This window comes from Siphateles boraxobius, unplaced genomic scaffold (assembly GCF_051911475.1).
Source record: "Siphateles boraxobius isolate OS27281-9 unplaced genomic scaffold, OSU_SipBor_1 22, whole genome shotgun sequence".
Lineage (NCBI taxonomy): Eukaryota > Metazoa > Chordata > Actinopteri > Cypriniformes > Leuciscidae > Siphateles > Siphateles boraxobius.
Window position 1 is genome coordinate 13120463 of NW_027508833.1, and position 15679 is coordinate 13136141.

A 15679-nucleotide genomic window follows, 5' to 3' on the forward strand; every position below is an offset into this window, starting at 1 on the left:
CAAATTTGTTACTAATAAAACACAATACAAATAATTTGAAGAGAAGGCTTATATAGACCTTTTAAGATTTTGTTTACATCTACCTTGTAAATATATTATTTGCTATTTTATTAAAAAGGTTACAATTACAGCAACAATTAAAATAACAATATTTCAAGTGTAATATTTCTTTGTAAAAACTAAAGTATACATTTTATCATACATATTTCAAAGTTAAGGATTCATTAGTTTGAATAAAGCCTACATTGGAACAAACACTATAATAGCATCCTAGTTGATGACTTTATTTTTGACAAAACAAACATAGCCTAATATATTTAACATTTGAGCAGAAATTGGTGAACAAAAGCTTATTCAATGTGGCAGTAGTCTATAGTTTAGGCTACAGTAATAAGTTAATAATCTATCCAAAAACTAGTCAACGAAATGTTGTCTTTCATATTTCTTCTGTAACATAGGCATATCGTTTGTTGTTTTTATGATAGCCTATATTAGGGCATATAAATATTAATATGCAGTTTAATACGTTGCTAATACAAAGACATTTTAACATTATTTCAACATATTTCAGTCGATTTTCACTCATCTCAGTATAGCAATAGGGTTTGGTAAAAACTGTTCAGTTCATTCATTCACACACAGACGCGATTCATATTTAAACAGTCTTTTTGCGGTTTACATACACTATGATATCGCAATTAGAACAATAGTAAAAAAACTTACTTCTCAGATGGATATTTCATATTTCTTTGTAAAAACTAAAGTATACATTTTATCATACATATTTCAAAGTTAAGGATTCATTAGTTTGAATAAAGCCTACATTGGAACAAAGACTATAATAGCATCCTAGTTGATGACTTTATTTTTGACAAAACAAACATAGCCTAATATATAACATTTGAGCAGAAATTGGTGAACAAAAGCTTATTCAATGTGGCAGTAGTCTAGTTTACAGTAAACAGTTAATAATCTATCCAAAACTAGTCGACGAAATGTTGTCTTTCATATTTCGTCTGTAACATAGGCATGTCGTTTTTTGTTTTTATGAGCCTATATTAGGGCATACATATTAATTTGCAGTTTAATACGTTGCTAATACAAAGACATTTTAACGTTATTTCAACATATTTCAGTCGATTTTCACTCATCTCAGTATAGCAATAGGGTTTGGTAAAAACTGTTCAGTTCATTCATTCACACACAGACGCGATTCATATTTAAACAGTCTTTTTGCGGTTTACATACACTATGATATCGCGATTAGAACAATAATAAAAAAAAAACGTACTTATCAGATGGATCCGTTGCTCCTCGAAATGAAAAAAAACAGTACATGTTCTGAGGTAAATGTCCCAGGATTATTCCTCACACAGCCTCGCAAGAAGAAATAGTAGGCTACATTAATCTGATGATTACATTTGTTGTGTTATCGCGTTTATGAGGGGCGTTGACACTTTGCATGTGTTTCAGATCATTTGCGTTTGAATACCGCGCGCTCTCCGTGGGCGTGTCAGATTAGCAGAATAATGAGCTAAGAGAACGATAATGAGATCGGCTGACACCTCTCTCTTTTTTAATAGATTACATAAACAGAGAATATTTATTTTAGTTTTGAATTATATATTTTAAAAGTACAAACTTAAATGATAATAAAGATATATTGCTCGTGCTTGTGTGAATAGTATTCGCTGAGCTTTGTTTAAGTTTAGAGACGTGCACCAGAAAAAAATTTAACGGAGACAGAGAGGCAGAAAGCACACCCTGTTTATTTTCTTCATTTTACAAAAGCACACGGTTTTGATGTTAATGTGAGTGTACACAAAAAAAAGAAGACCCTCTATAGTTTATAATCATGTGTTGATTTTATTTATATGACCAAAAATGACGGAGTATTTTAAGTCTATGTTGCTGCTATGTGGAAAAAAAACAGCAAAACGCGCCGGCGCGTTTCTCGACCCCAGAGAGTTAAGTTAATAGCTAATGACCGTTGCGAAGGAAGTGAATCAATTCAAACTAACTTTAGCTGGACAATAACTTTAATTTTGAGCTGCTGTAAAGCTAAAACAATCTCTGTTACTTTAATTTCCTATTATCACTGTAAAGCTGCTTTGAAACAGTCCATATTGTTAAAAGTGCTATATAAATGCAGGTGAGTTGACTTGACTAATTTTCCACTGCGTTTCTTTAGTAAATCCTGTCAGTAGTTTTTTAATGCCAAAAGAGGGTTTGCGCTGATGCCAGCTGTTACTAAATCTAAGTTTATAACGTTTACTCAGCCTCAAACAGGTGTGGCAAATCATGTCAAAAATGTGCCTGGTACAGATACGTTGGATGGGTTTATTATAAGCAAGCCAACCCTCAGTTGCTTACTCATGACCCATAGCAACAAAGCTTAAAGTACTCCTAATATTTTGGACCTTTTATTGAAATAAGCCCAACTTTTACCAGTTAAAATATGCCTTCACAAGGACCCGTAAGAGCTGTGTATGTGATGTTTGAGTTGGTGGAGGTGCTATGCAATGTTTACAAGGTTGATTGAAAATATCTTTTAATTCTGTAATTCTGCTAGGTGACACTAGTGTTGCAGAAACTACACACTTCACCTTTAAAAATCAGAACAAATGTCTTACCAGGCACAATAAACATCCCCACTGAGAAGCTGGCGCTTGAAAAATGCAGTACAAAGACTGAGAGCTCCCTTCTCGTCTTCCTCGGACTCCAAATTACAAATCATGTCCAGAGCCTCCTTACAGTCTACCTCCTTTATCTACCAAACATAACAGAGTAAATTTAGGTTACACATTATTTGCAATAGTCAAAATTATGCAAAAAAAAAAAAAGATAATAATAACAGATTAATGAAAGGGATAGATCACACAAAAAAAGGAAAGTTTTGTTAACATTTGCTTAACCATTTTGTTTGTTTAACAGGGACAATACACTAGGCATTGTTACACACAGACAACCAATGCCGTGTACATAGCCAATATAGCATAAAGCTAATTTGCAGCCTTCGTCCCTGGTCCAAACCCAAAAGAATTCTGTTCTTTTGTCTGTTCTTATAGGATTAGTTCATCTCAAAATGAAAATTTCCTAATAATTTACTCACCCCAATGCCATCCAAGGTATCCATGTCTTTCTTTCCTCAGTAGAAGAGAAATTAAGTTTTTTGAGGAAACCACTTCTGGATTTTTCTTTGAATAATGGACTTCAATGACAACCAGCGTTTTGAAGTCCAAATCAATGCAGTTTCAAAGGGCTTTGAAGTGCTTCAGCGGACTGTACATGATCGCAGCTGAGGAGGAGGGTCTTATCTTGCGAAACGATAGGTCATTTAAAAAAAATAAAAAATTTTTTTTTTTTTTTAACTACAATTGTTCGGATTGCACTGATCTGCAACGCGCCGGGAACTACGCCATCACGTTGAAAGGTCAGGCTCGATGTTGCGGAAGTACCGCCCCACTCGACCGTGCGAAGGAGGATAGTTCAAATTGTATTGGTCACTTTGTAAACAGTGGGGCGGTACTTCTGCCGGCCCCCCGCGACATCGAGAACAATTGTAGTTAAAAAGTATATTATATATTTTTTTTTTCTTTGAAAATGACCTATCATGTCGCGAAATTAGACCCTCATCCTCAGCTGCGATCGTGCACAGTCCGCTGAAGCACTTCAAAGACCTTTGAAACTGCATTGATTTGGACTTCAAAACGCTGGTTGTCATTGAAGTCCATTATTCAAAGAAAAATCCAGAAATGTTTTCCTCAAAAAACTTAATTTCCCTTCTACTGAAGAAAGAAAGACATGAATATCTTGGATGGCATTGGGGTGAGTAAATTATTAGGAAATTTTCATTTTGAGGTGAACTAATCCTTTATCTTTTGCAACACAAATGAAAATTCTCATAATTTTTGTCCCGCTATTGAAACTGAATGCAACAAAAAATGTCATCAAAACCTACAAAAAAACATGGTAAAAGTAATCCGTATGAATTGAGCGGTTTAATCGCAGTCTTCGGAAGAACTTTATATGATATTACAGTAAGATTTAGCTTTTTATTCCAATATAAACACTGAACAACACACATTCATAATGTACAAACACACATCAAACAGGGCAAACACAGAAGCCCAATGCGGTTTGTTCCCACATGCCAAGCAAATATAATTGAGCCTTCATGCTTACCAAATTTGAGGAACTCTATTTATATGCACTGATCATGAATAAGAGCATATTAAAAATATTCAATTGTGCTCTAAAGATTAGAGATTCTTCAGAAAGTCTTCTGGGATTGGAACAACACGAAAGTGAGTGAAAAAATGTTACATTTTAATTTTTGGGTGAGCTAACTCTTTAAAAATTATAGCGATTCTATCATAACACCGAAAAGAGGCATTCATATATTCATGTTGTGCAAGACTATACATTTTAAATACGATTGAAATATTAATTCTGAAGTTCAACAAATTTTTTAAAAAAGGTAGGAAGTAACCTCTGGAGGTGCTCAAACAGCTTAATTCAACAAATAAAGACTGCTTGTTACAGAGGAGAGCTTTTCATGTACAATCCACTCATGCATACAACTGTAATTGCCGATAACATAAGGAACACAAACAGCCTGATTATAATTTCAAAACAAACAAAAAATGTTAGAGCAGAAATAAATTTGTAATATGCTTGAACTTCAACATTAATACAATATATACTGATTAAAAAAAAAGACCCTCACCTCTTGCATAAGTTCTTGTTGTGGCTTTATTTCACACAGACATACGAGGTAGATTTGTTTAAAGTTCTTCTTTCCTCCAAATTCAGGAAACTCTGCGCATATCTTTGCTAGTATTGCAGCTTTATCCATACACTTCAGTTTGATGAGGTGCTTTATACGCATATGAAGTAGTTCAGGTCCTTCTCGAGATAAAAACTCATGTACTACAGAAGACGCACATCCAAACAAGTTAAAAATAGTAGCAGTACAATTATAAATGAATGTTATTATTACCAAAATTTGGAACAAATAAGTATGAACCATAAAAGAGAGAATATTCAAATAAAAAAGTGATAGATGGTAAAAGCATTTTTACCTATCTCTAAATTAGGGATGTCACTTGAGAGAAGGCTACACAGAGTGGAGTTGGACCACACACCATTCTCCTCCACCAGAGTCAACAGGGTGTGAAGCTGCGAGTTTCCACGTGCCTGAAGGATGTCATGAGCCATCTGCATCAAAGAAATCATCAATACAATACAAAAACAAAGCTTTTTAAATCTTAATTAACTCCAGCCACACCTAACCCTACCCATAATCGTTATCCCTGATATTCACAAGATGACTGGCAAGTGGTTTACGTGCAGAGTCATTAGATTCTTCTTTTTCAAAAACTAAGGGTGCTATGATCAGGATTTTTCAATTTCAACAGAAATCGCCAACTACTGGAAGTTTCGGTGAGCTTAAAGTGCCCCTATTAGGGCTGGGTATTGACACAAATTTCACAATTCGATTCGATTTCGATTCACAAGCTAGCAATTCGATTCGATTTCGATTACGATTCGATTCGATTCAATATTGATTATTTTGGATATCAGGTACAATACATGGCAAATTTTCTCAAGGAAAACAAATCTCTTAACCAATGCTGTAAACTATGGGAGTCAGTTGTATCATTAAAATTGTTTCCTTAGCCTACTATAGCCTATTATTAAAGGTAAAGATTTACTGATTTGTATACAAACAATTACACTTTTATTTATTTTTCTAATAATAAAGCTATATGAAATATAAATATTTAAATGGTGGCTGTCATAAAAACTTGCCAGATTTATTCAAACATGCATTAAATATTGAAAAACATAAAATAATTATAAAATAACATAAAATGCATATGTAATATGGTGCATATATTTAGCAAAATGCTCCTCTCTAGAGTTAATTTTTCTAGCTGACTAACGAGTTCATGGTCACTGGATATAGTTTTTCTGAGGTAAATGTGACGTTACATGACATTGTTTACAAGCTGTTTCACTGACGTCTTTCCTTGGTTGAAACAATGATTGAGCGATTCCATGTGACAATAAGGATTTCCATAAGTTATACTCTTATCTTTTAACACACTTTCAGATGCTCATTCATGTTTATTTCACGCTGTAACTGGTAATATTAAGGCGGAAGAGAAGATTATGTGTGCTCGGCACTGCTGCTTCTCTTGAGCTGCGCCAGAGCGATCTCACGCCACAGCGCCAAAACGGTATTTATGTTTTTGAATTTCGTAAGAAAATGGACGTAATTTGAAATCTGAGACTTTGTTTCATATCAATAGTAACAAAGCACAAAGATTATTGCGTTTATTGGATGGGATGCGCGCTACAATGTTCCATTCATTCATCAACTGAAAACAGGATGACTAATCGATTCTTGGGATTTAAGAATCGATATCGGTTCGTAAAAATGAGAATCGATTAAAATCGAGAAATCGATATTTTTTACCCAGCCCTAGCCCCTATTATGTTTCCCCCCCCCGAATATTCCCTTTCATGCAGTGTGTAGCTGTTTGTGAATGTAAATATTCGGCAAAGTTGTAAAGTCGAAAGTGCCCAATAAATAAAGTTATTGTCTCCCAAAAGAAATCGTCGTATGTATTTCGAATCTCACTGTGTGACAGTTCTACGTCACTAGAAAATACATGTGCATAATGCCCGCCTATGTTGTACGTTGTCCACCCGCAAACAACTTAACCAGCCCACAACACGTCACTTTATTGACGACTGCTTCTCAATCTCGGAGTTCAACACGGGATTCTCAAATTCTCAAAAGCCAATATTACCTCAAACTGTGTCTATTAATGCAGATTGTCTGTTGTTCTTACTACTTTGAGTAAAGATAAAGGATGAAGCAAGATTTGTTTTACAAACGTTTGTTACATCAGTCATTCACGTTAGTCCTGGGTGAACGTATTCACCGTTATTGATACAGTTCCCGCATGTGCACCGCAATAAATTTGAAATACACACATGGGTTTATTGATGGACATACACTTGTTAATGCTGATGGTGAATTACAGTTGCAACATCTCATAATGTACCTCAACATGAGTAGTGTATCACTGAGTCATCCTTGCCATGGAGGTTCGGGTTGAATAAATAGTTCTTACAATTTTTCATCATGGGACTCATGCTTGGATTGATATGGTGAGATCACATCATCGTTACTGTGTAGTGTGTGTGTGTAGTGTGTATAGTCGCTGAGCTTTAGGAAGCCTCCGGTTATATAATAGCTGTTTAGCTTCCGAAATACGCTTTAAGCCGTAGACCAATCACAACAGACTGGGCCATCTGGACAATCAGAGCAGAGCAGGCTCGCGGAAAGGAGGGATTTCGAGAGACTGAATCATCCATCGAGTTGTTTGAGAATTCATGAAAAATGTGGTGATGTGCAATGTATATTATGAGAAATTGAATGCCGCCTTATTAGGACAATAAAGCCCTCCCTACACCTCCCCCTAACCAATAAACACTTTATTATTAAACACACGTTAGACACCTTATTTCCACTTTACGAATATTTTCTTCATTTTAATTGAAAATAAATGGCTTTCACATCTGATATGTGATGGGAAAAGGGAGTAGAGCGAGTTCGGCAAAAGGCGGATTCGATCTCTGGTCGATTTGCGTCAAAACTTTCTGCCACACACCTTACCCCAACACTATTGCTACTGTTGGCAATCAAATGTCTTCTGTAATTTTGTCTGGCCAAACCAGATGTCAGTGGGCGGAAATAGAAAAAAAAATCTTCAAGCTTTTAATAATTACATTTTTCTTCGATGTATCCCTGTTTTGTAATGGATATTGAGAGTGCTCAGTCGATGGCTAATGCTATAAATGCACTGCGAATCTTGTCGGAGCAATTGAGATTTAGCTCAACTTATTATGCCTTAACAAAAATAAGATGATTGTGGACATTAATGTAGCAAATCTTGAACAATGGTTGGGCATGGACACAATATGAAACTGTATGTTTTAAAATGAACTTTGCTAGCTGTGTTGATCACTATTTATCTGGCCACACATCCACGCAGGAAAAATCATGAAAATTCTTTCACAGAATTTAGTCTTTTTAAATAAACTTGTTAACATGAAATGGGCAATTTGCTATTTATTGTTATTAATGATATCTTGTTGCATAATTTTTCTACATGAATTGCTACATGTGAAGCCCTTAACCAGAGACACGTTTCTCAAACTGACTGCTAAGCAGAAAAAACAGTTAGGTAATGTTAAATATTCTATAAATATTCTCAATAAAGTTGAACAAATATTTTCATGATAGATGAGTTTTGACTTGGTGTGTGCCAAATTTGGTGTTATTACCAGGGATTTTAAGGTGTGGTTGCTTGGTGATTTTGTTTCGGAACGTTGAACAAATATTTTCATGATAGATGAGTTTTGACTTTGTGTGTGCCAAATTTGGTGTTATTACCAGGGATTTTAAGGTATGGTTGCTTGGTGATTTTGTTTCGGAACGTTCAGAGAACATCTGAACATTCTCAAAATTGACTTTGCTGACTTTATCGTCTTCAAACAGGTGTAGCTCATTAAATTATAAAAAATATATCATTTTGAAGGTTTTTTAATTGTAGAATATGAAAGTAACTCTATATATACAGGTCCTTCACAGAAAATTAGCATATTGTGATAAAGTTAATTATTTTCCATAATGTAATGATAAAAATTAAACTTTCATATATTTTAGATCCATTGCACACCAACTGAAATATTTCAGGTCTTTTATTGTTTTAATACTGATGATTTTGGCATACAGCTCATGAAAACCCAAAATTCCTATCTCAAAAAATTAGCATATCATGAAAAGGGTCTCTAAACGAGATATTAACCTAATCATCTGAATCAACTAATCAACTCTAAACACCTGCAAACGATTCCTGAGGCTTTTAAAATCTCCCAGCCTGTTTCATTACTCAAAACCGCAATCATGGGTAAGACTGCCGACCTGACTGCTGTCCAGAAGGCCATCATTGACACCCTCAAGCAAGAGGGTAAGACACAGAAAGAAATTTCTGAACAAATAGGCTGTTCCCAGAGTGCTGTATCAAGGCACCTCAGTGGGAAGTCTGTGGGAAGGAAAAAGTGTGGCAAAAAACGCTGCACAACGAGAAGAGGTGACCGGACCCTGAGGAAGATTGTGGAGAAGGACCGATTCCAGACCTTGGGGGACCTGCGGAAGCAGTGGACTGAGTCTGGAGTAGAAACATCCAGAGCCACCAGGCACAGGCGTGTGCAGGAAATGGGCTACAGGTGCCGCATTCCCCAGGTCAAGCCACTTTTGAACCAGAAACAGCGGCAGAAGCGCCTGACCTGGGCTACAGAGAAGCAGCACTGGACTGTTGCTCAGTGGTCCAAAGTACTTTTTTCGGATGAAAGCAAATTTTGCATGTCATTCGGAAATCAAGGTGCCAGAGTCTGGAGGAAGACTGGGGAGAAGGAAATGCCAAAATGCCTGAAGTCCAGTGTCAAGTACCCACAGTCAGTGATGGTCTGGGGTGCCATGTCAGCTGCTGGTGAGGGTCCACTGTGTTTTATCGAGGGTAGGGTCAATGCATTTAGCTATCAGGAGATTTTGGAGCACTTCATGCTTCCATCTGCTGAAAAACTTTATGGAGATGAAGATTTCATTTTTCAGCACGACCTGGCACCTGCTCACAGTGCCAAAACCACTGGTAAATGGTTTACTGACCATGGTATTACTGTGCTCAATTGGCCTGACAACTCTCCTGACCTGAACCCCATAGAGAATCTGTGGGATATTGTGAAGAGAAAGTTGAGAGACGCAAGACCCAACACTCTGGATGAGCTTAAGGCCGCTATCGAAGCATCCTGGGCCTCCATAACACCTCAGCAGTGCCAAAGGCGGATTGCCCACATGCCACGCCGCATTGAAGCAGTCATTTCTGCAAAAGGATTCCCGACCAAGTATTGAGTGCATAACTGAACATAATTATTTGAAGGTTGACTTTTTTAGTATTAAAAACACTTCTTTTATTGGTCGGATGAAATATGCTAATTTTTTGAGATAGGAATTTTGGGTTTTCATGAGCTGTATGCCAAAATCACCCGTATTAAAACAATAAAAGACCTGAAATATTTCAGTTGGTGTGCAATGAATCTAAAATATATGAAAGTTTAATTTTTATCATTACATTATGGAAAATAATGAACTTTATAACAATATGCTAATTTTTTGAGAAGGACCGGATATATATATATATATATATATATATATATATATATATATATATATATATATATACACTCACCTAAAGGATTATTAGGAACACCATACTAATACTGTGTTTGACCCCCTTTCGCCTTCAGAACTGCCTTAATTCTACGTGGCATTGATTCAACAAGGTGCTGAAAGCATTCTTTAGAAATGTTGGCCCATATTGATAGGATAGCATCTTGCAGTTGATGGAGATTTGTGGGATGCACATCCAGGGCATGGAGCTCCCGTTCCACCACACCCCAAAGATGCTCTTTTGGGTTGAGATCTGGTGACTGTGGGGGACATTTTAGTACATTGTCATTTTCAAGAAACCAATTTGAAATGATTCAAGCTTTGTGACATGGTGCATTATCCTGCTGGAAGTAGCCATCAGAGGATGGGTACATGGTGGACATAAAGGGATGGACATGGTCAGAAACAATGCTCAGGTAGGCTGTGGCATTTAGACAATGCCCAATTGACCCTTCGCAGGGAGCTTGATTGACAGATGATCTGACCAATCATACTTCGCCATCCGCCATTTTGTCCGACAAAGCAGTCAGGAGAGTTAGTAGATTAACATGGGAGGATTTGAACTTGAAAAACTGAATATACTGACGTCTTTCCGCTGTTAAAACAACATTCCTTCTTATGTTCATTCATGTTTATTTGATGCTATAAATGAACTAGAAGGAAGAGATGATCGGTTCACGAGCAGCATTAACTGAGGCTCTACAGGGATCTGTCACGACACATTAAAGAGCCACAAAACGGTATTTATTGTTTAAATTTCTTTTTATAAATGACCAAATTTGAAAGGTGAGTCTTTGTTTAATATGTTTAATATCAAAAGTAACCGAAAAGTAACCTGGTCTGCCCTGTCTGTCAGCGTATTGTCAGTCTCCTCTCTGATCCGCGATGTATTTTTCACTGCGTGAGAACATGGTGTGCGTGAGAGCAGCGTAGCTTGTCGGACATAGCGACAGTAACTAAGGGGGGCGGGTCTTTGCGAAGGGTCAATTGGCACTAAGGGGCCTAAAACGTGCCAAGAAAACATCCCCCACACCATTACACCACCACCACCAGCCTGCACAGTGGTAACAAGGCATGATGGATCCATGTTCTCATTCTGTTTACACCAAATTCTGACTCTACCATCTGAATGTTTCAACAGAAATCGAGACTCATCAGACCAGGCAACATTTTTTCAGTCTTCAACTGTCCAATTTTGGAGAGCTCTTGCAAATTGTAGCCTCTTTTTCCTATTTGCTGTTGTAGCCCATCCGCCTCAAAGTTGTGCGTGTTGTGGCTTCACAAATGCTTTGCTGCATACCCCGGTTGTAACGAGTGGTTATTTCTGTCAAAGTTGCTCTTCTATCAGCTTGAATCAGTCGGCCCATTCTCCTCTTACCTCTAGCATCAACAAGGCATTTTCGCCCACAGGACTGCCGCATACTGGATGTTTTCCCTTTTCACACCATTCTTTGTAAACCCTAGAAATGGTTGTGCGTGAAAATCCCAGTAACTGAGCAGATTGTGAAATACTCAGACCGGCCCGTCCGGCACCAACAACCATGCCACGCTCAAAATTGCTTAAATCACCTTTCTTTCCCATTCTGACAATCAGTTTGGTGTTCAGGAGATTGTCTTGACCAGGACCACACCCCTAAATGCATTGAAGCAACTGCCATGTGATTGGTTGATTAGATAATTGCATTAATGAGAAATTGAACAGGTGTTCCTAATAATCCTTTAGGTGAGTGTGTGTATATATATATATATATATATATTTAATTTGCTCATTCTGACTTATTTTGCCAACACAGATCACACATATTCACTGTGTAATGACAGCAATCATATACTTGACGGCACAGAGATGATATTGAAAATATATTGTGCATTGAAAATAGTTTTCCGTGTTTGGTGAACCCATAAAGCAATTAACCAAGCCATCTGGAATTTATTCTTTATTTGGACATCTAACCCAATACGTTCTTAAAATAATAATAATAATTAGAAATGCTGATATGTGATGCTTATATGAATGTAATAATAATTTGATAAGCCAGGTCCATCCACCAATTCCACAAGATACTGCACATTACCTTTGTGTTAATAAAAAAATTTAATGAAGTCTTGTCTCTGACCTTGACAGAAGATTGAAACTCTTCCCATAAGGCACCAGGGATTTTCCCGGAGAATGACAACAGAAGATTCAGACAGCTCCTAGCAGGGAACAAACACATCTCAGTAAATTTCCTTTACACTGCGTTCAAACTGACTTACTTGTTTACTTAGCACTATTCTCTATATAGTGAAAGGCACACAATGCACTATATGGTAAAATACCGAAATTCGCTGGTCAAAAACCTCATAACTATGAGCTTGATTTCGGTCAAATGTTAATAATACAGTGACACGAGCAAGTGTCTGACCATATATAAATTCATTCAATCATGTAGGTTATTTCTTATTTGCTGTTTTGTAACTTTGAACTTAAAAACTGCTGTTTTTTTTCTGATAATTTAGTATGCAGTTTTTGTTGTTGTTTTTTTTGTCCACCCTTTCTTATGAAGGCCCACCCTTTTGAACATTTCCGGCCTGGCCCCTGTCTGTTACAGTGATTTTATTTGGGCTAAGAGGGGTCCTAAAACACTAGGACACACTGAGGATCTCTCACGGAGGAGCTTCGGAAGCATAAAAGGACGAGTGACGACAGTGAAGGACGAGAGAGGACCAGGCCTAGACTTTTACTTTGTGTTTTGTTTAAGTCCATGAGTTGCTTTTACTTTCATTTTGTGTTTATTTATATAATAAAGTTTGTGTACGTTCGCTGGTTCCCAGCTCCTTCCTTCCTTCCTCCCAACATCATTACACTAGTGTCGAAAGCCGAAAAAAAGTTTTAGAAAATGATAAACCTCACATTTTAGCCTTTAACACAAGTTTTTAGAATTATATTTATATTCATTTAAAATGTAACTGAAATTATATTCATAATATACACACACACACACACACACACACACACACACACACACACACACACACACACACACACACACACACACACACACACACACACACATATATATATTAGGGCTGGGGTAAACGATTATTAACTAAACGATTAGTTGGGCGATTATTTTATCGATTAGTCGACTAATCTAACGACAAATTTTTCTGCTGCTCGATTAATAAAAAAACATAATCAGAGCGCGCGCTGACACGGAGTAAAGCCTTGTTTATACTCGACATGTCCGCAAGAGCGCGAAGGTGCGCGCGGCAAAATGACGTCATTGCGGTGTGGGCGGTCGTGCGCATTGGGTGCGCAAGACCCCATTTCACCTGCGCGCGGCACCGCATCCGAAGATGAACGACTTTGAGCCGAATCTGGCCGAACTGGTACGTCTGTACCTGCATGTTATTATCCTTCTATACACAGATAGATGTGCATTGATGGGTGACCAAAAAAGCCTCTCATTTTGTGAATAGGATCACATTTGCATTAAGGACCCAGTTTACACTTGTCTAAAGTAACTGCTTAAATTTACAAAATAAGCCTACAGTAGCAGAAGTAAGCCCTGCTGATGAAATTAAGGTTTAAACACTCTTCAATAAGGCTTCAGTTGTTTAACTAGTTTGTACAAAAAAGTACAATAAACCTACTGCATTTATTACTCTTTTAATATGAATCAGCTATTAATAAACTACTAATAAACAGCAAACTACTTCTTCACAGCTGATTCCTGGTGGTTTAGAGGAGAATTACTCCGAGTCGCCCCCTGTCGTTTCACAGAATAGCACAACGGCGAGCGCGTCAAGTATAAACGCCTCGTCCGTTTGGAGAGGTGCGCGCTGTCAGCTGAGACTCGCACTAGTGCGGACGCGTTGAGTATAAACAAGGCTTAAAGCCTAAAAATGACGCGTTGGGAGACCGGCAAGACCCCATATCGCTTTGGCTGTGTGCACGGCTTCTTTTTATAACAGCGCGCCCTCGCCGCAACCGAGGATGAACGAATAGAAAAATTATAGCTTTTCTACTACAAAAAACACAACAGGGTTCCTGCACACTTTTTAAAGTCAAATTTAAGGCTTTTTAAGACCTTTTTAAGACTTGAAGAAATCAAAATTAAGACCGTACATTAGGGGTGTGCAATATTGACAAAAATATATCTCGATATTTTAAACGTTTTGTTGATAATAATTAGATGATATTTTACTGATTATGTTTTTGTGCTGGTGCAATGGCTGGTTTAGGCCTGTTGTTGACAGCAGACTCACGAAGATATTCATATTTTTCATATTCTATGCAGTGGTCAGTTCACAGCAGTGACAGAAATGATTAATTAACGTGCAATATTTGCCACCTTAAATTGATTTCCAGGGGCATTTTCACCTATATATGGACATTTTTTCTAAACTTATTTAGAGTTCTGCATCACCTTTTATGTCAAATACTAACATTCAAATTATTCAAATTAAATTATACAGTAATTATACTTATTTATAAAATAATACTTAATTACACAATAATTATACAGTACCACCGTTACCAGTCAAATTAAATCATTCAATCAAAATCCATCTTTGCAGTTCAGAGGTGACACAGAAGCAGCATCAGAAGAGGCATTAATATTTACACTCCATTTACAATTGCATAAATAAAGCTATGAGATAGTTTAAAAAAAATCCATATTCAATATTTAAATATGAAATGATTTCTAATTTTAACGTTTTAATTAAAGGGTAGGCCCCTACTTTAAATATGAAACTAAAACCGCCAGTAGGCGGCAGCAAGTCACTGTCTTAATACCGTAAGCGAGTTGAGGGAGTCATTCATTCATTCAACCGATTTGTTCAAACGGCTGATTCAATCGGGAAAGAAACAAGTGATTGTTCATTGAATCGTTAAAATGACTCGTTTAAAACGTGGATTTCAGTCAAGAAATCATCGGTGTCTGTTGCATTAGACTCTGCTACGGTTTCATTTTGAAATTCTCGTCAGCGAAATAAAGGGAAAACAAATAATTTTGTCAATATGGTGTCTAAAAAGTAACTCACAATGTTAATTTATTTTTAATTTAACTATTGTATAACAAAATATCACACTTGTGCACGGGAAAACGGCACTCTTACTGATGTGATATTCTAATATAAGAACATAATATAAATATAAGACAAAAACTAATTTGGGGACATAGGCCTACCTATAACTGCACTGACACATCACGCAGTGAAAGCACGAGAGACAAATGCGATGTCAGCTCACAGTGCCTCGTACATCCTTAAAACAATGATTACAATATCATAGTAGACAATACACATCGCACACCCCTACGCACAAAGAATGAACTTACTACTGAACTGACATTTGCCAACTTTCTTCTTCTCTCCTCTCTC

At 36.9% G+C, this 15679-nt stretch overlaps 1 protein-coding gene across 2 annotated transcripts in view; it reads right to left on the reverse strand.

Moving 5' to 3' along the window:
* The window catches only part of znf292a (zinc finger protein 292a), a 59934-nt gene that overhangs the window by 26051 nt on the left and 18204 nt on the right, over window positions 1-15679 (reverse strand). For both annotated transcript variants that reach the window (XM_077238629.1, XM_077238631.1), the window contains exons 3-6: window positions 12427-12505; window positions 5085-5220; window positions 4730-4932; window positions 2634-2770 (exon numbers count right to left, since the gene is read on the reverse strand). In XM_077238629.1, coding sequence (XP_077094744.1) covers window positions 2634-2770; window positions 4730-4932; window positions 5085-5220; window positions 12427-12505 — 555 coding nt within the window. The remainder of the gene's footprint in view (window positions 1-2633; window positions 2771-4729; window positions 4933-5084; window positions 5221-12426; window positions 12506-15679) is intronic.